This window comes from Ammodytes marinus (genome assembly GCF_949987685.1).
Source record: "Ammodytes marinus genome assembly, chromosome: 23".
Taxonomy (NCBI): Eukaryota; Metazoa; Chordata; class Actinopteri; order Uranoscopiformes; family Ammodytidae; genus Ammodytes; species Ammodytes marinus.
In genome coordinates, this window is record NC_137227.1 from 21,389,687 (window position 1) to 21,414,686 (window position 25,000).

General features: G+C 41.7%; 1 protein-coding gene across 2 annotated transcripts in view; it reads left to right on the forward strand.

The window, feature by feature from the left end:
• Positions 1-25,000, forward strand: part of ttc39b (tetratricopeptide repeat domain 39B) — a 40,300-nt gene that overhangs the window by 12,749 nt on the left and 2,551 nt on the right. The window contains exons 3-19 of one of the 2 annotated variants that reach the window (XM_080052036.1): positions 138-242; positions 1,005-1,136; positions 3,050-3,120; positions 3,701-3,768; positions 4,063-4,127; positions 4,528-4,627; positions 6,244-6,309; positions 6,995-7,103; positions 7,589-7,656; positions 8,299-8,358; positions 8,718-8,879; positions 9,559-9,650; positions 10,952-11,072; positions 11,516-11,627; positions 12,708-12,825; positions 13,824-13,940; positions 15,721-17,430. In XM_080052036.1, coding sequence (XP_079908162.1) covers positions 138-242; positions 1,005-1,136; positions 3,050-3,120; positions 3,701-3,768; positions 4,063-4,127; positions 4,528-4,627; positions 6,244-6,309; positions 6,995-7,103; positions 7,589-7,656; positions 8,299-8,358; positions 8,718-8,879; positions 9,559-9,650; positions 10,952-11,072; positions 11,516-11,627; positions 12,708-12,825; positions 13,824-13,940; positions 15,721-15,817 — 1,663 coding nt within the window. In that variant the 3' untranslated portion in view covers positions 15,818-17,430. Of the gene's footprint in view, positions 1-137; positions 243-1,004; positions 1,137-3,049; positions 3,121-3,700; positions 3,769-4,062; positions 4,128-4,527; positions 4,628-6,243; positions 6,310-6,994; positions 7,104-7,588; positions 7,657-8,298; positions 8,359-8,717; positions 8,880-9,558; positions 9,651-10,951; positions 11,073-11,515; positions 11,628-12,707; positions 12,826-13,823; positions 13,941-15,720; positions 17,431-25,000 lie in introns of those variants that run through there. The other variant, XM_080052037.1, reaches the window with a different exon arrangement.

A 25,000-nucleotide genomic window follows, 5' to 3' on the forward strand; every position in this document is an offset into this window, starting at 1 on the left:
GTGTGTGTGTGTGTGTGTGTGTGTGTGTGTGTGTGTGTGTGTGTGTGTGTGTGTGTGTGTGTGTGTGTGTGTGTGTGTGTGTGTGTGTGTGTGTGTGTGTGTGTGTGTGTGTGTGTGTGTGTGTGTGTGTGTTGCAGTGCGTGTCAGATGGACTTGCACTCGGCGATCCAGGAGACTCAGTGCGCTCTGAACCTGGTCCTCAACGACAAGTTCTCTGAAGCTCTGGAGCTCCTCAGACCATGGTACGTCTGTCTGTCTGTCTGTCTGTCTGTCTGTCTGTCTGTCTGTCTGTCTGTCTGTCTGTCTGTCTGTCTGTCTGTCTGTCTGTCTGTCTGTCTGTCTGTCTGTCTGTCTGTGATACCATGGTAAGCAGTCGGATAGATGGATATTTTATTCATTCCCTTGGGGAATGCTACCGATGGTGTGTGATAGGGCTGTTGTAGGGGAGACCGGGGTAAGTAGGCACACTTTTTACTCTAGTGAGAATTGCTTATCACCTAAACATCTTTCAATTGTCATTTCTACATTAAATTGAAGCTTAAGGTGTTGGCTTGAAATGTGTACCCCTCTCAGTTTCCAACTTATTGTAATAAAGAAGAAATTAATCATCAAAGACACCCTTACACATTGTGACAACAATTGTTGTCACACACTATGGGGTTGTTTGTCACAATTATCTTAATGGGAATAATCTTAAAAGAAACTGAACTCTGTCTGTCTGTCCGTCTACCTGTCTGTCTGCCTGTCTGTCTGCAGGCGTAGAGACAGCATGTATAACCCTGTTCTACCTGTCTGTCTGTCTGTCTGTCTACCTGTCTGTCTGCCTGTCTGTCTGCAGGCGTAGAGATAGCATGTATCTACCTGTCTGTCTGTCTACCTGTCTGCAGGCGTAGAGACAGACAGACAGCTTAACACTGTTCTGCCTGTCTGTCTGCAGGCGTAGAGACAGCATGTATTAACCTGTCTGTCTACCTGTCTGTCTGTCTACCTGTCTGTCTGTCCAGGCGTAGAGACAGCATGTACCACGCTCTGGGCTACAGCAGTATTCTGGTGATGCAGGCGACCATGACCTTTGAACAGAGAGACATACAGGCTGCTATGGTAACCATCAAAGAGGCCTTACAGACCTGTCAGAGGTATGTATCTGTCTGTCTGTCTGTCTGTCTGTCTGTCTGTCTGTCTATCTATCTATCTATCTATCTATCTATCTATCTATCTATCTATCTATCTATCTATCTATCTATCTATCTATCTATCTATCTATCTATCTATCTATCTATCTATCTATCTATCTATCTATCTATCTGTCTATCTGTCTGTCTGTCTGTCTGTCTGTCTGTCTGTCTGTCTGTCTGTCTGTCTGTCTGTCTGTCTGTCTGTCTGTCTGTCTGTCTGTCTGTCTGTCTGTCTGTCTGTCTGTCTGTCTGTCTGTCTGTCTGTCTGTCTGTCTGTCTGTCTGTCTGTCTGTCTGTCTGTCTGTCTGTCTGTCTGTCTTTCTACCTTACAGACATGTCAAAGGTTAGACACACCCTGCGTTCCGAATCGCATACTCTTTCTTTTTTCTATTCTACATACTACATCCGACGATAAAAATAATCTAGTTAGGATGCAGTAGGCATACTATTGGGACATACTTTTACTCTCTTATTTCATCATAACATTGCGCCTTGATCTTGCCTCTTGCTTTTATATCCGTCTCATCCCCGTTTGTTTTCATATGGAGGCTCTGTTGATGTGACGTCACTTAATTTTCGCACTGGATTGTGGGTCAGAATCGCCCAAATAGAATGCACTTTTCAACACTAACAATCTTGGCCGCATGAAGTAGGACATCCGGGTACTTCTAACCATCCTAAATCTGGCCACAAGAATCGGGACATCCTAAATCTTTTTTCTACCATACTATATAGCAGAAAGTATGGGGACTGGAACACAGGGATATTCAGTAAAGCAAAAGCATTTTTCCTTTAACATGTACGGTCTGTCTCTGTGAAGCCCCTATCTCACTGGGCTGCGACAGTGTGCGACAAGTTGGAGACACAAAATTGTGAGAAAATATGCGAATTAGCGACAACTATCACTTGCAGTCTCACTGAGTTGGTTCCTCACGACACGTTTGCGAATGTCCTGGCCAAAGCTTGCCGGAAGCATTTATGTCTCGCGAACGTCTGGCGAGCGTCGCATGAACGGAATGTCTGTCTCATTTAGTTGCAAATCAGTCACAATTTAGTTTCATATGTCGCCAAACACTCGCCAAACCCTCGCAAAGTTGTCTCACACTTCTCGCACTTTCTGACTCGCGGAGACTAAATTGAGAAGGGTTTGCAACGCGTGCGACACACCTGCGACCACTCTGAGACTATTTTGAGACTAGATTTGTCGCACACTTTTTTTGAACATGTTCAAAATTCAAGCGACAGGACTGCGCGGCTCTGCGACTCATGAGAGGAAATTGAGACCTCCGCGAACGTTTGGAGACAGTTTAGAGACTCCCTCGCGAATGCAGTCTCCAACTGGTCGCAAACAGTCGCAGCCCAGTGAGATAGGGGCTTAAGATCAGCCCAGTGAGATAGGGGCTTTAGATCAGCCCAGTGAGATAGGGGCTTTAGATCAGCCCAGTGAGATAGGGGCTTTAGATCAGCCCAGTGAGATAGGGGCTTTAGATCAGCCCAGTGAGATAGGGGCTTTAGATCAGCCCAGTGAGATAGGGGCTTTAGATCAGCCCAGTGAGATAGGGGCTTTAGATCAGCCCAGTGAGATAGGGGCTTTAGATCAGCCCAGTGAGATAGGGGCTTTAGATCAGCCCAGTGAGATAGGGGCTTTAGATCAGCCCAGTGAGATAGGGGCTTTAGATCAGCCCAGTGAGATAGGGGCTTTAGATCAGCCCAGTGAGATAGGGGCTTTAGATCAGCCCAGTGAGATAGGGGCTTTAGATCAGCCCAGTGAGATAGGGGCTTTAGATCAGCCCAGTGAGATAGGGGCTTTACTTATGTCCGTCATTTGGCGATAAAATCTAAATCTAACGTCTAAAACCAAACTGTCTGTGCAGGTTCAGGAAGAGGAACTCTGTGGTTGGATCTATATCCAGTTTGATCAGCAAGCAGACCAACCTACAAGAAGGTACACACACACACACACACACGCACAGAGACACACGCACACGCACAGAGACACACACACACACACGCACAGAGACACACACACACACACACACACACACACACACACACACACACACACACACACACACACACACACACACACACACACACACACACACACACACACACACACGCACGTACGCACGCATAGACACACAAACACACACACACACGCACGTACGCACGCATAGACACACATACACACACACACACACACACACACACACACACACACACACACACACACACACACACACACACTCACTCACTCACTCACTCACTCACTCACTCACTCACATGAAATCATAACGAAGTGTGTGTGTGTGTGTGTGTGTGTGTGTGTGTGTGTGTGTGTGTGTGTGTGTGTGTGTGTGTGTGTGTGTGTGTGTGTGTGTGTGTGTGTGTGTGTGTGTGTGTGTGTGTGTGTGTGTGTGTGTGTGTGTGTGTGTGTGTGTGTGTGTGTGTGTGTGTGTGTGTGTGTGTGTGTGTGTGTGTGTGTGTGTGTGTGTGTGTGTGTGTGTGTGTGTGTGTGTCTACAGAGGAGATGCACGCAGAGATCTGCTATGCCGAGTGTCTTCTGCAGAAAGCCACGCTGACGTTTGTACAAGTAAGAACTTCTGTCTGTCTGTCTGTCTGTCTGTCTGTCTGTCTGTCTTTGTCCGTCTGTCTGTCTGTCTTTGTCCGTCTGTCTGTCTGTCTGTCTCTGTCTGTCTGTCTGTCTGTCTGTTGAATAACAAATATGTGAATTAACTATTTTTGTAAAATCTAAAAAAAATCTCTCTCTCTCTCTCTCTCTCTCTCTCTCTCTCTCTCTCTTCCTCTCTCTCTCTGTCTCTCTCTCTCTCTCTCTTCCTCTCTCTCTCTCTCTCTCTCTCTCCCTCTTTTTCTCTCTTTCTTACAGGATGAGAACATGATCAGTTTCATCAAAGGAGGCATCAAGATTCGAACAAGCTACCAAATCTACAAGTGAGTTTATCTATCTATCTATCTATCTATCTATCTATCTATCTATCTATCTATCTATCTATCTATCTATCTATCTATCTATCTATCTATCTATCTATCTATCTATCTATCTATCTATCTATCTATCTATCTATCTATCTATCTATCTATCTATCTATCTATCTATCTATCTATCTATCTATCTATCTATCTATCTATCTATCTATCTATCTATCTATCTATCTATCTATCTATCTATCTATCTATCTATCTATCTATCTATCTATCTATCTATCTATCTATCTATCTATCTATCTATCTCTCTCTCTCTCTCTCTCTCTCTCTCTCTCTCTCTCTCTCTCTCTCTCTCTCTTTCTATCCATCCATCTATCTGTGACATCACTGTCTTCTCGTCCAATAGGGAGTGTCAGAATCGTCTGAATGAATCTCAGGACGAGGCTTCTGATTCGTTCAGACAGTTTGAGGGCGGAGTCAAGCTGGGCATCGGATCCTTCAACCTGGTGAGGAGTTAATTCACTGATTTTAATATTTCTATTTATTTTTTATTTTTTTTTATTTATTCTATTTTATTCGCTCCTTCAAGTTGGTAAGTTTTGGAAGTGTTCACAGAATTTAACTTTTGACAATTATTTTTATTATTTTTTGGTTATATTTTATTTTTAGAAAACAATTTTTTTTAGAATTATGATTTATTTTTTATATTATTTATTTTATTCTTAGATCTTAGATTTTTTGGATTATTACTTTTTTCATTACACAAAACGTTCCAACATTTGCTACAGTTTGCTGCGCATGCCCTGGTTTATGTCTGTTGAACTAGTCTGTGTAACCCTCCTTAAACCTGCAGTGTGTAATATGACATCATCTAGAAAGTTCTACAAAGTTCTAGAATGCAACGCTCCCTGGGTAACCCCAACCCTTTAGAATAATAACAGAAGCTACAGTGGCCTTCAAGGACAAGAACAATTCTTAAGTTTAAACAATGCACCTGATGACATTCCAACTATGACACTTTGAAGATGGCGGCACTAGGCCTTGGTCCAAAATATGCAGAAATATGGACATATATGAGACCCTTTCTAAGGGAAAAAATAATAATTCAAAACATATTTTTCAGCTATTATGCACTAAATTAAATGTACTTGTGGATATTATAATTACTTTCTACAAAATCTGCTAGGAAATAAAACCCAAAATTCTACACACTGCAGGTTTAAAGGTAGAAGTGTCATTTTTGGCTTTAAAAAAAACCAATACAAGACAATGCATTAAGATTATGACGCAAAGAGTGTTCATTTTCCTTGGATGGAAGGGAATGATTGTCTACCACTTCTTGTGTTACTAATGTTGCTGGTTTATTCAGAATATGCTGATTGACATGTAAAATGGAATATTACTATATAGCTGCTGACCATGTAAACACCTTATCTGATTTATTTTGTTAACCAGAAGAATGGACCTTAATCGAAAAATTTGGTCGAAAATGTTTTGCATGTAAACTTTGTAAATTTCTCATCCAATTTTACTTTACTGACTTCCATAAGTTTTCTTAAAGACCTACTTCACCGGTTTGAATATGAAGGTGTATTGAATTCTGAGATCCTATGTAGTATAAATGACTTACTTTGTAAATATTACTGTGATGTCTTTTACTGTGACATCACAGTAATATTTACAAAGTAAGTTTTTTTTTAACCCTATATTTCTCTTTCTGTGATGTCACGAGAAAGAGAAATATAGGGTTAAAAAAACACTCTTTCTGCCTTTTCTCAGGCTAGGATGAACCGATTTAAAATTTTTTTTGCACATTTATACTACATAGGATCTCAGGATTCAATACACCTTCATATTTAAACCGGTGAAGTAGGCCTTTAAGACTTTCCTGGGCTTCTTACTATACATTTTATTGTAGTGACTGTATCAGCTTTTTGCAGGTATTGGGAAAAGACTAGTAATTGAGTTAGTTAGTGAAAATGGAGAAGATATCCCAATTTTCTGCCAAAAATATACAAATCCCCAAAAATGAGACGCTGGGATAACATACACATGTTTATTTCTACAAATGTCGTGATTTAATATTTTATTTCATTCTGATTTGATGTGATTCTTCTTCCAGATGTTGTCTCTTCTGCCCCAGAGGATTCTGAGGTTACTGGAGTTCATCGGGTTCTCAGGAAACAGGGTCAGTAGAACAATCGTCGCTGAGATCCTATGGAGTATAAATGTGCAAAACATTTTAGAAATCGGTTCATCCTAGCCTGAGAAAAGGCAGAAAGAGTGTTTTATGGTCTCACTGTCTAACCCTACATTTTACCATGTGTGACATCACACATGATAAAATGTAGGGTTAGGATTAACAGGACAGCTGGGCCAAGGGAAGACTGAGGGAAGACTGAGGGAAGAAAAACCTCATTCATTATATTATAATAGTGATTTTATAATGATAGAACGCTGGTTCAGTATGGGTGAAGTATTCCTTTAATTTCCCACCCTGGTACAACCCAGAAAAAAAGAACTGTTAAGTGTTACCCTGTAGAAAAGCAGCTAAGAAAATATATTTTTGTCTCCCAGTATTTAATAATCCCATTGTTTGATATTTCTTTATTAAGGACAAATGCATTAAAAACATTGTTTCATATTATAAAAACATAAAACAGATGCCACGCATACAGGTGTTAGTCGAAACTAATTTGCAACCCCTGTCCCTGATTAGGCATCTCCTAAAAAATTCACATGAATAAAAATACAGGGATCATACATAGTAGACATAAAACAAAACAAAAATAAATAAAATAAAAAATTAAATAAAAACAATAAAAACAATAAAAACAAGGACAATGATGTTGTTGATGTTTCTGTGTTCTCAGGGCTTTGGTCTGTCCCAGCTGAGAGAGGGCGCGTCTAGCCACAGTCTGCGGGCCATTCTCTGCTCCCTCACTCTGCTCTTCTACAACACTTATGTCTCCCTCATTCTGGGTAGGAACAAAACACACACTCACACACACACACACACACACACACACACACACACACACACACACACACACACACACACACACACACACACACACACACACACACACACACACACACACACACACACACACACACACACACACACACACACTCACACACACACATAATCACACACACAATGTGAATATCATGTACATTTTGGTAATTTAAAGCTGCTACGAGGAACTTTTAAATATTTCTGAAACAGTCTCATTTTTCCTCTGATGATCATAAATTACATGTGACATCAAACGAGACCATCAGTGCAAAGAATGCTATTTTTATATAGTTTTTCTTAATGCCTTTGTCATGGGTATACGCTCACCCAGGAACAACAGCTGGCGTGGTAAAAACACTACCGCTTTTAGTCCAAAGGGGGGCGCTAGAATTAACACACACTGAAAGTACTAAACATATTTTCTCATAATCTGAATGTGTTTGTTCAGGAACCGGAGAAGGGAACCTGGTGGAGGCTGAAGCACTGCTGGAACCCTACCAACAGAAATACCCCAAAGTAAGAAACTGTCTGTCTGTCTGTCTGTCTGTCTGTCTGTCTGTCTGTCTGTCTGTCTGTCTGTCTCTGTCTCTGTCTCTGTCTCTGTCTCTGTCTCTGTCTCTGTCTCTGTCTCTGTCTCTGTCTCTGTCTCTGTCTCTGTCTCTGTCTCTGTGTCTGTCTGTCTGTCTGTCTGTCTGTCTGTCTGTCTGTCTGTCTGTCTGTCTGTCTGTCTGTCCGTCTGTCCGTCTGTCCGTCCGTCCGTCTGTCCGTCTGTCTGTCTGTCTGTCTGTCTGTCTGTCTGTCTGTCTGTCTGAAGTAAGTCTTTTTAATACATTTTTTAGTCAGTTTATTTATTTCGATAATATATACACAACATTGCACACATGCCATACGTTAAAAACACCAAAGAAAAAGAGATTTATGAAAGTACTTTATTGAACATGTTAAAATAATACAAAGAAATACCAATAATATAAACAAACTTTCCACACACAGATAGACACAATGTACGTCTGCACAACATATGGAAATATTCAATCTCATGATTCGCAAAGAAATGTAACCTCTAGCAAAAACTTAACATGTTATTGTTGATTTTAATTTTTGTCTGTAAAAAAACTATGAATTCCCTGACCTCCATTGTGTCTGTCTGTCCCTCAGGGCTCCATCATCCTGTTCTACTCCGCTCGCATCGCCACGCTGAGAGGAAACTTTGAGAAGGTCTGGAAACTGTCTGTCTGTCTGTGTGTGTGTGTGTGTGTGTCTGTCTGTCTGCCTGTCTGTCTGTCTGTCTGTCTGTCTGTCTATGTGTCTGTCTGTCTGTCTGTCTGTCTGTCTGTCTGCCTGTCTGTCTGTCTGTCTGTCTGTCTGTCTGTCTGTCTGTCTGTCTTTGAAGACCCTCACCAAAATCACTTTTTGAATATCTCCTCATGATCTGATACCTGTCTGTACACACACACACAAACAAACAAACAAACAAACAAACAAACAAACAAACAAACAAACAAACAAACAAACAAACAAACAAACAAACAAACAAACAAACGTATATATCTGTTGACTGTTGTATTGTGTTTTAGGCGCGTGCCCGGTATGAGGAATGCATCAGCAGTCAGCAGGAGTGGAAGCAGATCCACCACCTGTGTTACTGGGAGCTGATGTGGGCTCACTCCTACCAGCAGGACTGGACCAAGGCCTATTACTACGCTGACCTGCTCTGTAAGGAGAGCCGCTGGTCCAAGGTAAGACAGACAGACAGACAGACAGACAGACAGACAGACAGACAGACAGACAGACAGACAGACAGACAGACTCACTCCTACCAGCAGGACTGGACCAAGGCCTATTACTACGCTGACCTGCTCTGTAAGGAGAGCCGCTGGTCCAAGGTAGGACAGACGGACAGACAGACAGACAGACAGACAGAGAGGGAGACAGACAGACAGACAGACAGACAGACAGACAGACAGACAGACAGACAGACAGACAGACAGACGCCTACCAAAAGCACACACACACGCGTGCACCTAACGCACACGCATTCACGCACGCATACAAACATGCCAAACACACGCCAAAGGCACACACACGCACACACACACACACACACACACACACACACACACACACACACACACACACAGACACACACACACACACACGCACGCATGCACAGGCAACATACTGTATAATATAATATAATTTCATTTGTAAAAAGAAATTTAAAAATGTTAATTACAATAAGTACTTTCTCCATTATAATCCGGAATCTGCCAATAGTCTGCGGACTGGGGGAATTGTGCTTTATTTTTGAAGAGTTTGTTTCTTCAGTTATGAGAATAAACCTTAGAAAATGTTTCACTTTCTCTGACACACACAAAGTTACACACTGCTCCTTTAAGTCCGTCTCTGTGTTTCCAGGCGATCTACGTGTACCAGAAGGCGGCCATCTTGAGCATGATGTCAGAGGAGGAAGTGAAGAAGACTGGGGAAGACATAGTGGAACTGTTTAGGTCAGTCTGTCCTCATTGAAACATAACTAAGGTCAACACAACATGATCCTATAGTTATATGGTCCTCTTCACAGCAGACCCGGGTTAGAATCCAGCCCGGGTCGTTCTCTGCATGTCATTCCCCTCTCTGTCTGTCTGTCTGTCTGTCTGTCTGTCTGTCTGTCTGTCTGTCTGTCTGTCCCGGGTCGTTCTCTGCATGTCATTCCCCTCTCTGACACATTTCACCTCGGTCTCTACACACTGTCTAATAAAAAATTGAATTCAATTCTAGGAAGTTGAATTTCTTTTCCTTCAAAGAAATGTTTTTGCAGGTTAAGCCCTGGTTTGAGAGTTACGTTTGGGGCTAGGTAGTCTCGCAAAGCCAGACCAAACTACAGCAAGTAGTATGGTCTGGAAGCACTCCGTTTAGGGCCGTCTATTCGGGGGGGAAACTGGGCTGGCCTGTTTTTATTTCTTTAAACCAATCACAATCATCTACGGCGGGGCTAACCCCGGGAAGCAGCCAATGGAGGCGTAGCGTTGTTTGCCGACGCCAGCGCTTAATAGACGCTAGCGAAAGTGGTCAAGCCAGACTAGGGGATGGGTAACAATATGAGTATCGAAACCGAAAAGCCACGACCCTGTCTCGAGGTGTGAGAAGACACAAATGGAATTGTGAGTTGGTTACAGCCCTATAATGTTTATGTCCTTATGTTATCTTACAAAATGATCCTATAGTTACACAGTCCTCTTCACAGCAAGACCCGGGTTGGAATCACACTGGATGTGCTTCGAAAAGCCCTAAAGTCCTACTCATAATGGTTTTGAGTGTCTCCTTATGGTTCAAAATGTGTTTACCTGTGTGTGTGTGTGTGTGTGTGTGTGTGTGTGTGTGTGTGTGTGTGTGTGTGTGTGTGTGTGTGTGTGTGTGTGTGTGTGTGTGTGTGTGTGTGTGTGTGTGTGTGTGTGTGTGTTTACCTGTGTGTGTGTGTGTGTGTGTGTGTGTGTGTGTGTTTACCTGTGTGTGTGTGTGTGTGTTTACCTGTGTGTGTGTGTGTGTGTGTGTGTGTGTTTACCTGTGTGTGTGTGTGTGTGTTTACCTGTGTGTGTGTGTGTGTGTGTTTACCTGTGTGTGTGTCTGTGTGTGTGTGTGTGTGTGTGTTTACCTGTGTGTGTGTGTGTGTGTGTTTACCTGTGTGTGTGTGTGTGTGTGTGTTTACCTGTGTGTGTGTGTGTGTGTGTGTGTTTACCTGTGTGTGTGTGTGTGTGTTTACCTGTGTGTGTGTCTGTGTGTGTGTGTGTGTGTGTGTGTGTGTGTGTAGGCAGGTGGAGGGTTTGAAGCAGCGTCTGGCGGGGAAGTCGATCCCAACAGAGAAGTTTGCTGTGAGGAAATCCAGACGCTACAAAGCTGCTAACCCCGTCCCCCTGCTCATCCCCGCACTGGTACACTATTTAATTAGCTGTTACTACCACTTACTTATTCTTACTTTTATGCTTTTTTCTTGTTATAATGCTATCATATTTTATATATATATAATAGTTTTTTATTGAAGGAGCTGACCGGAGATTCGCACAAGAATCCCAATGCACCTTTTAATGTTTCGTACCTGTGCAAATGGCAATAAACATATTCTATTCTATTTTGCTAACAATGTTATTTGTAAGTTCTAATTGTTAAAACATATGATGAACAGATAAATAGTATAAAAAATAAAGAAAAAAATTAGATAATTCTTGTTTCTCAATCTTCATTTGTGTGTGTGTGTGTCTGTGTGTGTGTGTGTCTGTGTGTGTCTGTGTGTGTGTGTGTGTGTGTGTGTGTGTGTGTGTGTGTGTGTCTGTGTGTGTGTGTGTGTGTGTGTGTGCGTGTGCGTGTGTGTGTGTAGGAGATGATGTACGTGTGGAACGGTTTCACCATCGTGGGAAAGAGAGGAGACAGCACCGAGGCTCTGCTGGTCACCATAGAGACGGCTGAGGAACAACTCCGCAACGACGCCAGTACGTTCATAACACCTCTGGGGCCTCAGTACGTTCATAACACCTCTGGGGCCTCAGTACGTTCATAACACCTCTGGGGCCTCAGTACGTTCATAACACCTCTGGGCCTTCAGCAGCTGTTATAAAAATATACTTTATTTGGGGATTTTTTATTTTAAAGAAACAAACACACAGCTAAAAAAGTGAACACACAAACAAAAGACAACATGAACACCTAACATGGCGTATACTCTACTTTACAGGTTTCTAAGGACATTGTTTAAACTAAATGTTAAGCAGAAAATAAAAAGTCAACGAGGTGTCATGTAGGTCCCTTCAGTACTGTTATATAGTCCAGGAAAGGCTGACATATCTGTTTAAACTTCTCTGCTTTCCCTGAAATCTCTAATATTAAGCTTTGAGAGTTCCACAGGGGTCATTTCTTGGCCCACTTCTCTTTGGTTTATTCTGTACAGTTGAGGACAGGATTATTAGCCCCACTATGAATTTTTAAATTTTTTAAAGTATTTCCCAAGTTCTGTCAAACACAGCAAGGAATAATTTTGAAAAGAGACACTGAACCCTTAATGTCTCCTGATAGTTAGCTTGCACCCTGCGTGGTTGCTGCTGCTGCTATCGGTGTATGAATGTGTGTGAATGTGTGTGGGAATGGGAACAGGTCTCCCTTGAAAATGAGTCTCCGGTCTCAATGGGATTTACCTGTAGAAATAAAGGTTAAAAAAAAGAATTAAAAAAAATAACATGACTTCTGTGTCTCAGTCAGTCAGTCAGTCAGTCAGTCAGTCAGTCAGTCAGTCAGTCAGTCAGTCAGTCACTCACTCACTCACTCACTCACTCACCCACCCACCCACCCACTCACTCACTCACTCACTCACTCACTCACTCACTCACTCACTCACTCACTCACTCACTCACTCACTCACTCACTCACTCACTCACTCACTCACTCACTCACTCACTCACTCACCCACCCACCCACTCACTCACTCACTCACTCACTCACTCACTCACTCACTCACTCACTCACTCACTCACACACATGAATGGTTTATATTCACCCCCTGTATTCTGTCCGTCCAGCCCCCTCAGAGTTCCACCCTGATGACAGCTGTCTGGTGCAGATGTTGAAGGGTCTTTGTCTGAAACACCTGGGGAGATTATTACAGGCCGAACTCTGCTTCACACAAGTCCTGTCCAGGTACAAGCACACACACACACACGGGCAGAGAGAGACACACACACACACACACACACACACACACACACACACACAGAGACACACACACTCTTGCATGCACGCACACTCACAAGCAAGCTCCATCCCTCTGATGCACTTAAAGAGGAAATCTTAGAGGCTACATCAAATCCTGAGCTGCAGAAGGAACATTGTCTTAATGAGGCAGCAGTACAGATTGGTCTGCAGACTCATGTTCTATGATGGAGGGGCCCATTGCAACAGATACAGGGTGGATAGCTACTTTTCATGAACAGTATAGAATTCACACATAGAAAGCTTATTACTGTATGTGTGTGGGCCCATAAGACATAGCTAATAATGCTTTTGTTTTAACTTGCTTTTGTATTTCTCCCCTACTAGTTGAGGGGCCATGATGATATATTTAGGCTATTCCTTTTTGGACCCTGTTATTGACATCAGTGACTGAGCTCTTTGACTATGCGACATGTAAAGTTACTATCAGTATCTCTGGCTTAGGGCCCCCCGGACCCCTTGGGCCCCTGTGCCGGTGTGTCCGTGCAGTAATCCACCCCTGTATCTCTCTCTCTCTCTCTCTCTCTCACTCACTCTCTCACACTCACTCACTCACTCACTCACTCACTCACTCACTCACTCACTCACTCACTCACTCACTCACTCACTCACTCACTCACTCACTCACTCACTCACTCACTCACACTCACTCACACACACACACACACACACACACACACACACACACACACACACACACACACACACACACACACACACACACATTGATATAAACCCCCTCTCTCTCTCTCTCTCTCTCTCTCTCCCTCTCTCTCTCTCTCTCCCTCTCTCTCTCTCTCTCTCTCTCACACATTGATATAAACCCCCTCTCTCTCTCTCTCTCTCTCCCTCTCTCTCTCTCTCTCTCTCTCTCTCTCTCTCTCTCTCTCTCTCTCTCTCTCTCTCTCTCTCTCCATCCCCTCCAGTGAGGCTCGTATCCGGTACGACCACTACCTGGTTCCCTTCACGCTCTATGAGCTGGGTCTGCTGTACAAGCAGCAGGGAGACCTCGCCAAGGCTACCACATACATCGAGAACGCCAAGTAAGTACTGTGTCTGTCTGTCTGTCTGTCTGTCTGTCTGTCTGTCTGTCTGTCTGTCTGTCTTTCTCTCTCTCTGTCTGTCTGTCTGTCTGTCTGTCTGAAACCTCGCCAAGGCTACCACATACATAGAGAACGCCAAGTAAGTACTGTGTGTGTGTGTCTGTCTGTCTGTCTGTCTGTCTGTCTGTCTGTCTGTCTGTCTGTCTGTCTGTCTGTCTGTCTGTCTGTCTGTCTGTCTGTCTGTCTGTCTGTCTGTCTGTCTGTCTGTCTGAGACCTCGCCAAGGCTACCGCATCCCCCCCCTCACGCCAAGTAAGTACTGTGTGTGTGTGTGTGTGTGTGTGTGTGTGTGTGTGTGTGTGTGTGTGTGTGTGTGTGTGTGTGTGTGTGTGTGTGTGTGTGTGTGTGTGTGTGTGTGTGTGTGTGTGTGTTACCTGGACTGTGTGTGTGTGTGTGTGTGTTACCTGGACTGTGTGTGTGTGTGTCTGTGTGTGTGTGTGTCTGTCTGTCTGTCTGTCTGTCTGTCTGAGACCTCGCCAAGGCTACCGCATACATAGAGAACGCCAAGTAAGTACTGTGTGTGAGTGTGTGAGTGTGAGTCTGTCTGTCTGTCTGTCTGTCTGTCTGTCTGTCTGTCTGTCTGTCTGTCTGTCTGTCTGTCTAATTTCCAGTTTATCTTGAATGGGAATCAAATTAATGCAAAGAAAGTAAGTTATTGAACTTATTTTATTTCAAATCGACAGTGTTGACATGAGCCTGAGGCAACACAATGTCTAATACAAAATGCAAATTAATAGAATTTTGAACATTAGAGAAAAAAAAGGAGTTTAATAATCACGATCAAACTAAATGAATGGTTTGGGGCGCTCCGGTGGTGTAGTGGATAGAGCGCGTACCATATTGGCTCCGGCCTTCGTTGCAGTGGTCGCGGGTTCAAATCTGACCCGTGGACCTTTACTGCAGGTCATCCCCCCCCCCTCTCTCTCTCTCTCTCTCTCTCTCTCTGTCTGTGTCCCCATTTCAACTCTGTACTGTCTAATAAAGCTTGAAAATGCCAAAAAATTAAAAAAAATTAATTAATGGTTTGACAGCCTTTACTTTTTACACGTTTCGTTTTAATCTTGTGTTTGTGTTCAATACACAAGCTTGAGCATTTCAGAAGACTTGTATTGACCTCCGTGTACCGCACAGTCACACACACTGACACACCTCTTGTACGAGAACAGAAAGCTGTCCAACTGGTTTGTGTTGTTGTGATTTACACCTAGAATCATTCGTCGGTATATTTCGCCGGAGGGTCAAATACCAAATACCAAGCATTCCTGTGAGTTTACAAACCTGCCTACGGGGCTTTTTGAGGCATACAGCTAAACACACAAAGTCACTCTACCAACTCTCCTTCGTATGCATTTAAATTAATCACATGGAGTGGTTGTGTTTTTAGATATGTGAAAATGTGATCCCTGGAACACTGTTTGAAGTTAGAAAGCTTCCTGAAAAGTTACTGTTTCACTGCTGTTGTTGTTTACAGCAGCAGGGCCCACAGTTTGGTTTACAAACATATTCTAGTCTTACGTTTGGTTCCAGGTTCCTCAAAATATTTTAGATTTATGATGATAGAATTATTCAATACTAAGAATTACATGTAGAGAAAATATGTTTAGTAAACTAACTGCAGGCTCTGTGAATGTAAACAAACCCCCCTCCTCTGAAACTACACACTGACCCTTTAAATGTGTCTGTTTTAAGATTGTTAAGATGTGTTTTGTGTTGTTTTTCAGGACTAACTACAAGGATTACTCGATGGAGTCCAGACTTCACTTCAGAATCCACGCAGCTCTCAACAGCCTGAAGGGGACTCCTGTTAGCACACCTTAATACACACACACACACACACACACACACACACACACACACACACACACACAGACACACACACACACACACACACACACACACACACAGAGAGACAGACTCACACTCACACATACAAACACACACACACACACACACACACACACACACACACAGACAGACAGACAGACAGACTCACACTCAGACTCACACATACAAACACAACACAACACACACACTAATATTAACACTATACCACAATACACAGACACAGACAGACAGATAGACAGACAGACTCACACACACACACACACACACACACATACAGACACACACACACACACACACACACAGACAGACAGACTCACACACACACACACACACACATACAGACACACACACACACACACACACACACACAGACAGAGAGACAGACTCACACTCACACATACAAACACACACACACACACACACACACACACACACAGACAGACAGACAGACAGACTCACACTCAGACTCACACATACAAACACAACACAACACACACACTAATATTAACACTATACCACAATACACAGACACAGACAGACAGATAGACAGACAGACTCACACACACACACACACATACAGACACACACACACACACACACACACACACACACACAGACAGACAGACAGACAGACTCACACACACACACACACACACATACAGACACACACACACACACACACACACACACAGACAGACACACACACACACACACACACACAGACAGACAGACAGACAGACAGACAGACAGACAGACAGACAGACAGACAGACAGACAGACAGACCACACAGACAGACAGACAGACAGACAGACAGACAGACAGACAGACAGACAGACAGACAGACAGACAGACAGACAGACAGACAGACAGACAGACAGACAGACTCACACTCACACACACTAATATTAACACTATGCCACAATACACACAGACACACACACCCGTTTGCTGATAAAAACCAATGATTGCGTCCATACGAACACAGAATTTATGATTTTCTATTTCCTAATAATAATAATAATAATGCCACGTGTAGCGCACACACACACACACACACACACAGCCTTTTCACCAACTGTGGCTTAAACACACACACTCCACTATCACTCTAAACTTGAACATTCTCTGCAATATGCACATTGAAGCGACGACAAACTGACACACACACACACACACACACACACACACACACACACACACACACACACACACACACACACACACACACACACACACACACACACACACACACATTTAGCAGCAATATAAACAGAACTAGTACCGTATGTCAATAGCTGTCGGTCAGTGTGTGTCCGTGTTGAAAAATGAAAGTAAAATTTCTAATGGTTTTTGGCCTTTTCAGTAAAACGATACTCGGCCTCACACACGAATGTCGTTCTTTACTGGCTAAGAAAGTATTTATTTCTTCTAGGCATGGGCCGGTATGATGTGTGTTATTTTCTGCACAAAAAACTTCACTCACTCACTCACTCACTCACTCACTCACTCACTCACTCACTCACTCACTCACTCACTCACTCACTCACTCACTCACTCACTCACTCACTCACTCACTCACTCACTCACTAACACACACACACACACACACACACACACACACACACACTCCACGTTTATTCAGCATAACATTGAAAGTACTGAAAATACTTTTTGGTTTCTGTTGTTATAACTTAAGAAACTTAAGAAATTTTTCTATAAGGTAATAAAACATACACACTACTGGTCCAACATGTTATAACAGCCCCAGAGGTTTCCTAGCCTGGTCCTACCAGACCATCGTACTTCATTTAGCCTGGTCCTACCAGACCATCGTACTTCATTTAGCCTGGTCCTACCAGACCATCGTACTTCATTTAGCCTGGTCCTACCAGACCATCGTACTTCATTTAGCCTGGTCCTACCAGACCATCGTACTTCATTTAGCCTGGTCCTACCAGACCATCGTACTTCATTTAGCCTGGTCCTACCAGACCATCGTACTTCATTTAGCCTGGTCCTACCAGACCATCGTACTTCATTTAATTTGTACAGAAGGTCTGGAATCGCTCAATTGACAAACGTTAACTCACTTGAAGGCGGGTGTCTGTTGAAGTTTAAAACTATTGGATCTGCCCAGTGCCACTCTGGATCAGCCAACCAATCGCATAACGTTTGGTCGTGACGTTATGTCATGTGCCGGCTTCTGAGCCACTCCCTCTGTTCGCTGATTGGACCGGCAGAAATCTGGCTGAGAAAAACCCACTAAGTTAGGTTAGGTTTCTATATATGTATGTATTGATAAATTAAAAATCTCCAGAACAACTATCAATATACAATAAAAAACAAAATGAAGTCTGTTTACTATAATGTATATAATATAATATCGCAATTAATATTTAGTATTTTATTTTATTTTATTTTATTTTATTTTATTTTATTTTATTTTATTTTATTTTATTTTATTTTATTTTATTTTATTTTATTTTATTTTATTTTATTTTATTTTATTTTATTTTATTTTATTTTATTTTATTTTTGGTAGGAATGGTTGAAAATGCCTCAAAAAACATTGTACACACTCCATATAGAGCTTATATAAAATCAGTATAATTTATATGTCTTGAAACAGTTTCATTCTAGCCATATTTAAACGTTATACTTGAATAAATACTACAATGGTAACGGTTGGCCTTCTCCCTATAAAGAATGTATCCGCTCCTAAAGACCAAATATTACGTGTGTCTTAATGTACGCGTCTTTGTGTGTGTGTGTGTGTGTGTATATATATCTCTCTCTATCCCCCCCTCTCTCTCTGTCTCTCTCTCTCCCTCTCTCTCTCTCTCCCTCCCTCCCTCCCTCTCTCTCTCTTTCCCCCTCTCTCTCTCTCTCCCTCTCTCTCTCTCTCTCCCTCTCTCTCTCTCTCTCCCTCTCTCTCTCTGCGTGTGCATGTGCGTGTGTCTCTCTCTCTCCCTCTCTCTCTCTCTCCCTCTCTGTCTCTCTCTCCCTCTCTCTCTCCCTCTCTCTCCCTTTCTCCCTCTCTCTCTCCCTCTCTCTCTCTCCCTCTCTCTCTCTCTCCCTCCCTCTCCCTCTCTCTCTCTCTCTGTCTCCCTCTCTCTCCCTCTCTCTCCCTCTCGCTCTCTCTCTCTCCCTCCCTCTCTCTCTGCGTGTGCGTGTGTGTGTGTGTGTGTGTTAAATGTCTGCGTGTAACAACTGAAATCGCAAAGTGCAGCAAAATATAAACAAAACTATTCATGACACTATATATACTCCTCTGTGTAAAAGAAATGTGGCGATACATATATAATTAAGTAGGATATTGGGTTAACTGTTAACTATACAACACTGCCAGAGTTCTTGGCTATTGTTAAATGAAAAAACAACATTTTACCAAGTGAACATAATGCATATTCGTATGATTTAAAGGTTCTGCACAGTTTTCTTTTGTGAGGCTTAAACCTGCAGTGTGTAATATGACATCTTCAAGAAAGTGCTACAAAGTTCTAGAATGCAACGCTCCCTGGGTAACCCCAACCCTTTAGAATAATAACAGAAGCTACAGTGGCCTTCAAGGACAAGAACAATTCTACATTTTAAACAATGCTCCTGATGACATTCCAACTATGACACTTTCAAGATGGCGGTACCAGGCCTTGGTCCAAAATATGCAGAAATATGGACATATATGAGAAAATATATTTAAAAAAAAATGTCAGCTATTATGCACTAAATTAAATGTACTTATGGATATTATAATTACTTTCTACAAAATCTGCTAGGAAATAAAACCCCAAATTCTACACACTGCAGCTTTAACCCGTAATTTCTTTTTTTAAAAAACACTTTCTGCAGTCATGAAAGAATTTACAAAATCCTAAGAATATAAAATGTAATAATTATTTTCATTTTAATATAATATTCCTTTTTCCTATACAAAGACAATGGAACTCTGGTAATCCTTATACAACACAATCAAATTGTTTGTATTTGTTTGTGGAAATGAATGGAGACCAGGCCGAAAGGGAAGGGATTTTAGATTTTTTATTATTAAAAAAAATAAAGGTTTTAAAGCTGGGGTATGTGATTTCTGATTGGTCAAAGTTAACATGAGCTGTACACTTTGACCAATCAGAGCGAGGCTCCGATTCTCTGTTCTTATTGGCTGTTGGGACTGTCCATTCACTTTGGCACCGACTTTGTTGGTGTAGAGCGTGTCAGGGAGGGACCATAGGGGAGGGACCAAAGAGAACAAGTGGAGCGGTTGAGGTATTTGGATTCAAATCTCTATCCCAACTGATATATTCTCCCCAAATCCTCCACCCCAGATTTAACTTAAAATTTTTTTATTTTTATTTATTTTTTTCAAATCAACAGTCTGTACATTTTGATTTAAAGCCTTTCTTGGATTTTTTTTCCAGACAAAACTGTGCGACCGAATCATATTATATAATTAAAATCTCCATAGAGACCAAATTATCTTTCTTCATTTCGTTGTCACAACATTTCTCTGTATAGAACAAGGCTTTGGTTCATGTGCCTCTGTGTGTCTCTGTTTAAAATGCAGCTCTATATTATTTGTTTGTTATTCTTGGTTATGTTAATTTAAAGTTGCAGTGTGTAGTTTCAGAGGAGGGGGGTTTGTTTACATTCACAGAGCCTGCAGTTAGTTTACTAAACATATTTTCTCTACATGTAATTCTTTAGTATTGAATAATTCTATCATCATAAATCAAATTTATTTTGAGGAACCTGGAACCAAACGTAAGACTAGAATATGTTTGTGAACCAAACTGTGGGCCCTGCTGCTGTAAACAACAACAACAGTGAAACAGTAACTTTTCAGGAAGCTTTCTAACTTCAAACAGTGTTCCAGGGATCACATTTTCAAGTCTGTTTCTTCAGTTATGAGAATTTACCTTAGAAAATGTTTCACTTCTCTGACACACACAAAGTTACACACTGCAGCTTTAAACAAGTTACTGTTTGTACTATGAAGGAAAGTGATATGACCCTGTATTACATGCTTTACGGTTACTGATTCACGTGGTGCAATAAAATAAATATAGAAGAAGAAGAATTGTTTTGTTTTGTTTGCTTTCTACACTTATATTAGGGGCCTCATTGTGATTCAATCTATGTGTGTGTGTGTGTGTGTGTGTGTGTGTGTGTGTGTGTGTGTGTGTGTGTGTGTGTGTGTGTGTGTGTGTGTGTGTGTGTGTGTGTGTGTGTGTGTGTGTGTGTGTGTGTGTGTGTGTGTGTGTGTGTGTGTGTGTGTGTGTGTGTGTGTGTGTGTGTGTGTGTGTGTGTGTCAGAGCCTAGGCTGTGTATTAAGAAGAATATCTCCTCATGATCCGCTACCTGTCTGTACTGTGTGTATCCTCAAAAATAATCCAGTGTTAATTTATAGCCTAGGCTCTGTAAACTGGCATGTTGCTTGCTACAATGGGCCTCCTTTCTTTACATACCAGTTTACAGAGCCTAGGCTGTGTATTAACACTGGATTTCTTACCCAGCACACACACAGTACAGACAGGTAGCGGATCGTGAGGAGATATTCACTGATTTTGACAACAGAATCGCGTACTGCATCTTTAACTACATATGTTCCAAGTTGTGTATTGATTCTAGCTTGCATCATAATAGAAAACCCCGGGTAAAAACACACACACACACTCACACACACACACACTCACTCACTCACTCAGTCACTCACTCACACACTCACTCACACACACACACACACACACACTCACTCACTCACTCATTCACTCACTCACTCACACACACACACTCACTCACTCACCCATCCACCACTGCCTCAAGTCTTTCCACAATATCAAGTGATGAGGTGAAGATGTGTTTTGTTATTTATTCTATAGTAGGGGAAGGTGGGGTGATTTGTGCAACTTTTTACTCAAAGTGATTTTAAAGTGAGGCCTTGACAGTTATGTCTCCAACTCAAATATGTACATATATTTCAGGATGTTGTGCATCCCTGGCAATAAAAACTTTGGATCTGGAATAAACTGTTTAAGAAATATAGCTTTCGGAAAAAAAGTTGTCAAATCACTACGTGGGGTGATTTGTGCGTCATTGTGTCACAATGACAAAGTCACCATCATCATCTTTCTGGCCATCTGAACTCTCATCAGTGGTGTCGTTAAGTGGAATTGAGATGTCACTCTCTCCTGAGCTACTGTAGACTATCACTTTCTTTTGGTGACCAGCGTATACAGCCATGCCACTGGCACAACTCTCAGAAATGTACTTTGCACTAGTTGCTCCGTGCTTGTGGAACCAACTGCCACCTGACAAATGTGATTCCCCCTACATTTCTGCCTTTAAATCAAGGCTCAAAACCCATATGTACACCCTGGTGTTTCCTCCCCATTAACCTCTGCACTACTTACTTACCTCTGCACTACTATCTGTGTTTATGTGGATGTATGGGCTTTACGTCTTTTATTTTGGTTATTGTTATTTTACCTTCATTGTTTACCTACTGAATGCACTATGTACAGCACTTTGGACAGTGCAAACTGTCATAAATGTGCTTTTATAAATACATTTTACTTACTTACTTACTTATAACTCACCCAGGCCCTTGCGCACAAATCACCCCATCCCCAGAATTTTGGATAATAGGCATGATGCAGCAATTTAGGGTTGACATTGTGCTAACTATATAGACTCAAAGTGTAGCATACCAAAGCACTAAAACATGTGTCAAATGTTTTCAAACGTGTCTATAATTGTTCAGACACAATAATCAAAAAACCTTGATCATGGAAATTTTACTTTGAAAGGCAAAACACAGTTTTTTGAGCTTAAATGTGCTTATATCTTATTCCTTGTGTCTCCCTTCTTTACAGGATGAGTCAAATGGATGGCTCTTCTTAAATATGTGGTCACATTTCCAATTTCTTCCACGGTTTTCTAGAAACAAGGGGTTTTGCAACTTCCAAAATGCACAAATCACCCCACCTTCCCCTACTTCTTCTTCTTCTTGGTCTTCCAACAGGTGCATTTCCCCAGGACGCCCACTATATATAAAAACGTACAAGGCAGTATGTGCGTTCTGTGCTGTGCTGTGTGTGTGTGTTTTTAGGAAATCTATTCTGAAAAATGACACTAAATTCTACACACTGTCCCTTTAGTTCACCAGCGTTGCCAGTGTAAACAGATCTGACTCTCAGATAAAAGTAAACAGTGATTTTGAAACAATCTTTTTTTTATTGATACTGAGTTGAACATTAACTGGTTTGTACTTCAATCGTTTATTCTTACCAGGGGAAAAGTGGAAAGATTTATAAAAATAAAATAAAACGATTAATACAATTTAAAAAATATATAATAGGGGAGAACGGGGGAATCTGAGGCATCGGGTAATGTGAGCCACCCCCTGTATCTAGGCAACGGAAAAAAATTTTTGTCATGTGAGATATATGTTTTCAAGCCCCTCTCATTTCCCCATGGCCCTGAAAGAGAGGACCTCATGGTGCTGTGGTAAGCATGTTTTTTTCACCAAAATAGGTATTTTGCATGTAAAAGTACATTTTCTTGCTGTCAACTTAATCAACTGTTGTGCCAAAGCAAATGTATTCACGTAGAAAAACTTCCATCATACGTGTTGATGAACTACCAACATATGAAACCATGTGATGATATCAGTTAAAGATTAGCCTGAAATGCTAAGAGAGGTAGTTTTTTCTCAAATTGTGGTGGTGGGGGAAAATGAGCCAAATGCTGTGGGGGAAAGTGAGACACTGTCTCACTTTCCCCCACCATGAGGCACAAGTTAAGTTTAGTCTTAAACATATTTTAATGTAATATTACATAACATATGTTTTATTTCAATGTCATACACATTGTAGAAAAGCCATCATGCCAAGGAAATACACCAGGAAGACGACCTGGGGCAACCACACGGAAAGAGCACCTTCTCATCTTTCCCTGTAACCTTCAGGGCTGGAATGTAGAGTAAGCCTAGTTGTAGAGTATGACAGACTGATGTTATAATCCAGTTGGGTCTTCTCCTGTGTTATGAGTCCCAGGCTGTTCTCGCTGGTTCTGATTTTCCTATGCTTTGACCCCCAGACACAAGCTGGCTCTAAGGGTCCTGTGTTCTGACCCCCAGACTGTGTTCTAATCTAACTGGTTCTATCTTTCATTTGAATCTTATTAAAACCTTTTGAATTATAATATGTTGTATTTGATTTTGTTCAGAGTTACTTTCAAGTGTTTAGAAAATTTGCTTTGCTTAATTGACCAAACCCCATCATTCTTTTACTAGTCTGACATTAGTTCTGGAATGTGTGGCTAGCTTTCAGGATTCTAACTGTTACAATATGTGTTGTTATGGTAGTTTCAGAGTGGAAAAAGTAAGTGGATCAGTTTACCCCCTTGATTTTTCTGGTCTGTCTCAGTTTACCCCACAGCTGAGGTAAAGTGAGCCACATGACAACTTTTTTTAAAACAATCATATTTTCACTGCCCTTTGTCTTGAAAAAATTATGCTAATGCCCATTTCTATAGGAAACATCCTGAATTAATGGGAAATGTGTAAATTTGAGTGATAAATAATTTTAGCTTGCTTACAGGGGAGCAAATGTAAAAAGTGGCTCAGATTACCCCGTTCTCCCCTAAATATAGGGGAAGGTGGGGTGATTTGTGCAACTTTTTACTCAAAGTGATTTTAAAGTGAGGCCTTGACAGTTATGTCTCCAACTCAAATATGTACATATATTTCAGGATGTTGTGCATCCCTGGCAATAAAAACTTTGGATCTGGAATAAACTGTTTAAGAAATATAGCTTTCGGAAAAAAAGTTGTCTTGTCGCACAAATCACCCCACGTAGTGGGGTGATTTGTGCGTCATTGTGTCACAATGACAAAGTCACCATCATCATCTTTCTGGCCATCTGAACTCTCATCAGTGGTGTCGTTAAGTGGAATTGAGATGTCACTCTCTCCTGAGCTACTGTAGACTATCACTTTCTTTTGGTGACCAGCGTATACAGCCATGCCACTGGCACAACTCTCAGAAATGTACTTTGCACTAGTTGCTCCGTGCTTGTGGAACCAACTGCCACCTGACAAATGTGATTCCCCCTACATTTCTGCCTTTAAATCAAGGCTCAAAACCCATATGTACACCC